At 33.8% G+C, this 7,820-nt stretch overlaps 1 protein-coding gene across 4 annotated transcripts in view; it reads left to right on the top strand.

The window, feature by feature from the left end:
• Il1rapl1 (interleukin 1 receptor accessory protein like 1) overlaps positions 1 to 7,820 on the top strand; it is a 1,320,182-nt gene that overhangs the window by 780,849 nt on the left and 531,513 nt on the right. For all 4 annotated transcript variants that reach the window (XM_021153186.2, XM_029473014.1, XM_029473016.1 and 1 more), the window contains one exon: positions 4,423 to 4,609. In XM_021153186.2, the coding sequence (XP_021008845.1) occupies positions 4,423 to 4,609 (187 nt within the window). The remainder of the gene's footprint in view (positions 1 to 4,422; positions 4,610 to 7,820) is intronic.

Raw genomic sequence — 7,820 nt, 5'->3', positions numbered from 1 at the left:
GTGTCGGCTTTTGGAAGCTGATTATGGGATGGATNCCCGGATATGGCAGTCTCTAGATGGTCCATCCTTTCGTCTCAGCTCCAAACTTTGTCTCTGTAACTCCTTCCATGGGTGTTTTGTTCCAAATTCTAAGAAGGGGCAAAGTGCCCACACTTATTTGGTCTTTGTTCTTTTTGAGTTTCATGTGTTTTGCAAATTGTATCTTGGGTACTCCCTTGTTGATGGCTTAGTCCCTGGGAGTTCTGGGGGGGTCTGGTAGGGTGATATCATTGTTGTTCCTATGGGCTCGCAAACCCCTTCAACTCCTTCAGTCCCTTCTCTAACTCCTGTATTAGGGACCCCACACTCAGTGCAAAGTTTGGTCTCTGTATTTGTAAGACTCTAGCAGGGCCTCTCAGTTGACAGCCATATCAGGCTCCTGTCAGCATGCACTTCTTGGCATCCACAATAGTGTCTGGATTTGGTGACTGTATATGGGATGGATCTACAGGTGGGGCAGTCTCTGCCTTTCCTTTAGTCTCTGCTGTATACATTATCTCCATATTTGCTCCTGTGAGTATTTTGTTCTTCTAAGAAGGACTGAAGCACCCACATATTGGGTTTCCTTCTTATTGAGCTTCATGTGGTTTGTGAATTGTATCTTTGGTATTCTGAGCTTCTGAGCTAATATCCACTTATCAGTGAGTGCATACCATGAGTGTTCTTTTGTGATTGGGTTACCTAGCTCAGGATGATATTTTCAAGTTCCATCCATTTGTGTGTGAACTTCAGGAAGCCATTGTTTTGAATAGCTAAGTAGTACTCCATTGTGTAAATGTACCACATTTTCTGTATCCATCCCTCTATTGAGGGAAATCTGGGTTCTTTCCAGCTTCTGGCTATTATAAATAAGGCTGCTATGAACATAGTGGAGCATGTGTTCTTATTATCAGTTGGAGCACCTTCTGGGTATATGCCCAGAGGTAGTATTGCTGGATCTTCTGGTAGTACTATGTCCAATTTTCTGAGGAAATGCCAGACTGATTTCCAGAATGGTTGTACAACCTTGCAATCCCACCAGCAATGGAGGAGTAAGGGGTTAATATCCAGAATTCACAAAGAATTACAGAAATAAAAGGCCATGGCAATAAAATGAATAATCAGCAAATAGGCAGTCTTCAAAAAAAAAAAAAAAAAGAAAGAGAGAGAGAGAGAGAGAGAGAGAGAGAGAGAGAGAGAGAGAGAGAGAGAGAGAGAGAGAGAGAGAGAGAGAGAGAGAGAGAGAGAGAGAGAGAGAGAGAGAGAGAAATGATCAATAACTATTTTCAAAAGTTCTCAACATCCTTAGTCATCAGGAAATGCAAATTAAAACTACTTTGACAAACCACACCATGGTTGGCTATCATCAACAAATCCAACAGCAAATGATTGCCTAGGTTGTGAGAAAAGAGGAACCTTTATTTACTTCTGGTGAGGATGCAAAAGAAAATACAGCCATTACAAATATCAATTTGAACATTCCTCCAAGATTAAAGATAAAACTTCCACATTAGTCAGCTATTTCACCCTCTGGCATGTGCCCAGAGAATGCCATATTCTACAATAGAAATACTTGTACCTCTGTGGGTATTGCTGCTTTACTCATTGTATCAAAAACAAAATAAAAACAAAGAAACAAACAAACAAAAGACAAAAGACAGAACCAATTGAATCAGCAAATTAATGGATAATGAAAATATATACATTTTTTAAATGGAATGTTATTCAGCTCTAAGGAATAATAATATCACAAAATGTGGAGAAATGAGCTTAGAATATATATATTTGTCTGCATTCCTCAAAGTGTCTATGTGTTCTATAAATGGATGTTAATATGAAACCTGAGTATTTTCTCTAGATTGTATGCTAATATAGTTGATCACTTTTTTATTGGCTATTTTTTAAATTTACATTTCAAATGTTATCCCCATTCCTGTTTTCCCCTCCAGAAACCCCATATCCCAACCTCCCTCCCCCTGCTTCTATAAGGGTGTCCCCCACCCACCCACTCCTACTTCCTTGCCCAGGCATTCCCCTATACTGGGGCATTGAACCTCCATAGGACCAAGAGCCTCTTCTCCCCTTGATGACCGACTAGGACATCCTCTACATATGCAGGTGGAGCCATGGCGCCCTCCATGTGTTCTCTTTTGTTGGTGATTTAGTTCCTGAGAGCTCTAGGGGTACTGGTTGGTTCATATTCTTGTTCCTCCTATGGAGCTGCAAACCCCTTCAGCTCCTTGGGTCCTTTCTTTAATTCTTCCTTTGGGGATCCTGTGCTCAGTCCAATGGTTGGCTGCGAGCATCCACCTCTGTATATGTCAGGCATTGGCAGAGCCTCTCAGAAGAGAGCTATATCAGGATGGCTTTTCCTTCAGTCTCTGTTCTATACTTTGTCTCCATATTTTCTCTTGTGAGTACTTAATAATTACTTTTCTCTCACCAAAATTTTAAAAGAATATATTGAAATCACATCATATATAAGATACCCTCCAAGAAGACTGCAAAATGGGTAACTTTTGCACTTGGGTATAAAATTTGAGATAAAATTTCATACATTTATTTTATTTGAGTATTCAGTTTTATAATTTCCCTTACTGAAACATTGGGTCTACTTTTCATATACGTAACTAAGAAAAATTCTATATCTTGTGTGGCTCTCTATTTGGTTCCTTATTATTGTATTATTTTCTTCATTTAATGTCTCAAGTACATTTTGAACCCGACTTCTTTACTATGATACTGTAAACTGACTCTTTTAGGTTGCAAGTTTTCCTAAATGAATGAAGTTCTTTTCTATTTTGTTGAATTCCATTTAGTTTTCTTTCCTTCCTATCTTATCATTATCTCCATTACAATAGGACAAAACTATTCCAATGTACACATTTTGTTCTCACCCATTGTCAAGTCAAACTCTTGGAAATAGGTTACGTGACATTCAAGGTGGCTTCTGTGAATCTCCATTCCTTGAGTGCGTTCTGATACAGTCTGATTTCATTCACTCAGGGCTTTATGAACAGCATGACTTGAGACTGCCATTCCCAAGATCTGCAATTTGTCATTCATTCTTGAAAACAATCCAATTAGTCGGGAAACCTTGTTTCTTTCTTTGACACCAGTTTGGTAGTTTATATGATTTTTCTATTGCACATTATCTTAGCTTTCAAATTGTTTACATGTGTCCCTTTCTTCCTTATTTCTGGGAGGCTATGGACAGAAAATGTAGTTTTTCATTGTAGCAAGATTCCTGAGCACATACTCTTTGAATCTTTTAAGATGTTAGACTGTTTTAATAGGTCATTGTCTTTTTTAATGATGTTTTAAATCAACTTATAAGGTAGTTATTATAGGTATATAGCATTGTCTATATTCAAAAATTGTCTTAGTTATTGTAAATATTTTTGCTACTCAATAGAAAATGAATTACTAATATTTACCTATGCTCTGTCCACCATCATGACCAATATTACAAAAATAATAAAAAATGACATTTTAATACACTATCAATGATCAAGTTAGCAATGAGTTGTTGGATACTTACTGAAGAAACAATACTTTAAGCAACACTTAAATGTAATACTTTACTTTTTTTTAAACTCCTAAGCATCACATTATATTGAATATCCAGACATACAAATACCAAGCAAAAATATAACATTATATTTTACATTTTCTTTTGTTCCAAATTATTCAAAGAAAATCTTTGATTATGATTTCTCCTCTAAAATATTCTAAATCTTAACCATGGTTTAGAATTCAACAAGAAAAACAAAACATGAGATATAGACTCATTTCACCAGTTCTGTAAAATCCATGTATGAAATATTGACCTTTGACACAACCATATCCAGGTTTTAACAAAATGGATATGTACATGTAAACTCAATGATTCATTTCAATACTTTTACCCAAATTTGGTTTTGTCTGACAGTCATCTATTTTCCCCCTATCAAGTCTAAAAGTGCAATAAAATATACATGGCATTCCTTGTACCCTTCCTTTCCACTTCACGGATCAGTTGTTCTATTCTACTTCTCTATTTAGCTTTCCTGTTTTGACATAAAACTATATTTAACATTTTTGCTGTCCTAAATTTTTCTTCATTCTTTTCATTGTTCTACATAAAAGTATATCTATTAAATAAATTTTCAATTTAATATAGAAACAATTTTTGAGGAAAATGAGTATAATGTACAAGTCTTGTTTTATAAGACCTAGTGCTATTTATATGGTAAATAGTAGACAATCCCATGAAATAAACGAAGGCACCCCCCAAAACATTAAAAAAAATGCGTGTTTTTTCTTTTATTTGTTTTCCTTATTTTCCTAAGATGATAAACACCCTGTTGGCACCATTTACTTTCCATTCCCAAAAGTTTATATATAAATTCTGCTTTGTTACAGGAATTCCACATATTGTATGAAAGTCTCCATCTCACTGACAGTGGGAGAAAATGACACTGGACTTTGCTACAATTCCAAGATGAAGTACTTTGAAAAAGCTGAACTTAGCAAAAGCAAGGAAATTTCATGTCGAGACATAGAGGACTTTTTATTACCAACCAGGGAACCTGAAATCCTTTGGTACAAGGTATGGATTCTGAAAGATTTTATTGCCCGCAAATAATTTAATGTGCATTTTTTTTCTAGAGAAATCTGGATGAAAGATTAACTAAGATATAGCTCATGTCTTAGAGAGTACTGTAGCAAGTTGTGCTCATCCTTATAGGCTTTTTATGATATTTTATTTTAGGTCTATAAGTATTTGCCTAAATTTATGTCTATGTACCATGTGCATAAACAACCCACACAGGCAATTACATCCTTAGGACTGGCATAATAAGTGAATGTGCGTGGTCACGTGGGTATTAGGAACTGGACCTGGGTTTTCTGGAACAGCAGTCAATGCTTTTAATTGCCTACCCATCTCTGCAACCCAGTGTCATTGTAAGCTTGAAAAACTAGCTGCTTTGATAAATAAAATATTGCTTAATATTTGTACTGTTGGTCTACCATATAAACTGTTGTTTATATTTAAATATTGCATATATCAACAACTCTTTGACAAATTTGGAAACTAAAATATTTTGAACAAATATATCTGGGCTTAGCATTCCATCATACTCCAAGACAAAAGAGAAATAATACTTATTTTCTCCTGTGATAAAATTGTGTCCTAATTTTAATGGGATGTTATATGTTCAATAGTTATAATATTGCCTATATTCTAATCATTTTCAAATATAAATGGCTTAATAAATAACACCTGAGGAAACAAATAATTTTTTTAGTAGTAATTTCGTCAAAAGGAGAAAAAGCCAATCCCCCTGTTGCTGTCACGTCACTTATATTCATTGACCTTCCAAAGCTTCTTGTGTTTTTAAGCTTCTTTGTGTCACCTAAGAGCATTTATGGTCTTGGATATGCTCAAAAAGTCAATATGGAAACTATGAATGTTTATATGGAGCAGTTTGTTCACAGATAAAAATTCTCTGTTAATGTTTTCTCTGTCCAATGGGTTGAACACTTTGGAAAATGGGACTTATATTACATAGTGTATGCCTGTTAGAATCAGAATGCAAACCCTTATAATTGTTTGTTATTGAATTTTTAAAATACTATTAAAAATGAAACAAGAAACCTGAACAAGTTCAAAAAGTTTTCTTCGAAATTAACAATATTCTTCCCAAAGACAACTTTGACTCTGAATAATAAGCAGTAGAAGTTCAGAATCTCAAAAGAAGTGTTGAAAGATTTGTCAAATCTTCCCTTGGTTTTTCTGTCCTAGACAGTGTCAAAAATCAGGACATTATTAGCTCCCCTGGTTTCTCTTCTAGAAGGAATGAGTCTTGTTGTTTAAATTTTAATAACTTAAGTACATCTCATTTGATGCATTCTGAAGTTTACCTGTCATCCTCAGTGAAGTATTTTGAGTATTATGAGACTCACATTTTCTAAAGCCACATATTTTCTGGCATTTGTGGGTGAACATTCTAGACTTGAAGCTTTGTGTTTTACTATTAAGTTGCCTTTGATATATATATATATAACTTTTTTATGATTTGCAGTGAACCTCTCAAGTTTATCTGAAATATGGGAGAAAAGGCACATACATAGTTATCTTTCAATTAAAATTAAGTCAACCTCAATTAAATTTTGATGGTTTCACATTGTTCATTCAGAGATGTTTCCACATTATGATAGTCATTTAAGCAAAAAGAAAAAAAAATCATAATAGAAGTGTAAAGTACAGATGTATAACATTTTCAATTGCTGTCTTTAGTCAAGACTTAACTTTATGCCATATAAATAGTGGAGATTAAGAAAGTAATTGTAATGTATAATACTTTAATGCACAATTAGTATAATTAGGGCTATTTCTGTAACAAATATAAACAAATAGTAGGTATACTTTGGTATGAAATAACTGAAAATTATCTTCTAGATATAATTGCCTAGACACACTGACCCACATAGATTATGAGTTTTAAAATCTTGACTTGTCAATAAATAAAATTACCTATCTATGGTTTCAAAAATGTTAAAGCACTTTTGTGCATTACTTTTAATACTAATCTGAGAATAGAGATTTTTGATTTGGCAAAAACAGAAATCTCTTGAGCCAATAACATTACAATAAAAAGATCATAATTTGATATGTCTATTAATAATGAAAATTCATATTTGTGGGAAATGAAGAGCCTTCATTCACTACTAATGAGAGTATAATCAAGTATAACTCTTATCCAAATTTTTATAGATATTTTTCAAAATGTTCAAAATAAAACTTCCATATGAGAGAATTGCACAACTCTTGGGATAGACTCAAAGAATCCTATATACTACCACAGAGCTACATATGTATCCATTGCTCCATTTTCACAACAGTAAGGAAGAGTATCAAGTATAGATACCATCAACAGATAAAGGGAAAAGAAAATGTGTTATATGTACAAAATAGACTTTTGTTCAACCATAAAGAAAAAATAACTTCAAGAAAATAGATATGAAAAGTATTATATTAAATGAAATACGCAGTCTCAAAAAGAAAAAAAAAGAAATCTCATTTTTACATATGCAGATTCTGTTTGTTTACATGTAAATAAGAGGTTGCTAGAGTTAGCATAGATTGTCAAACTAAATAGAAGAACACAATAAAGAAGAGATGCTGCTAAGCCAACTAAGGAAGTCAAGGTAAATGAATGCAGATGATATGAAAAAAGAGGCTACTGGGCACACAAGGGCACAGGGAGAAGAGAGGTGATGGAGATAAATAGTACACAAAGAAACAATAGAAGCAAACCGTGTTTGGACAAACACCATAATAAAGACTAATTCTTTGTGTGCTCAAAGAAAATAAAAAAGACCTTGTACCTGTTTCTTCAATGGATTATACAGTGCACATAATATGTAGAGGTTTAGTGTGTATAAGTGCAATTATATTTTGATAGAATATTAGAGCAGAAATGTTTAGCTTATAAAACTATTTCCCACTGTTTATTTAATAATGAATTTTAAATTTTTGCTATGGATACCAATATAGTCAATATTATAATAATCTATTATTTGCTTGCTTGCTTGCTTGCTTGCTTGCTTGCTTTATTTATTTATTTATTTATTTATTTATTTATTTATTTATTTATTTATTTATTTATCTATTTTAAACTCCAGATTTTATTCCCCTCTCTGTCCACACTCTGACTGTTCCATATCCCATACCTTCTCCCTGCCCCACTGTCAACATTAGGATTTCCCCACCACAGCAGACCTCCCCATTCTCTGGGGCCTCCAGTTTCTTGAGG

Source organism: Mus caroli, chromosome X (genome assembly GCF_900094665.2).
Source record: "Mus caroli chromosome X, CAROLI_EIJ_v1.1, whole genome shotgun sequence".
NCBI classification, from domain to species: Eukaryota; Metazoa; Chordata; class Mammalia; order Rodentia; family Muridae; genus Mus; species Mus caroli.
This window is presented reverse-complemented; position numbering and strand designations above follow the sequence as displayed.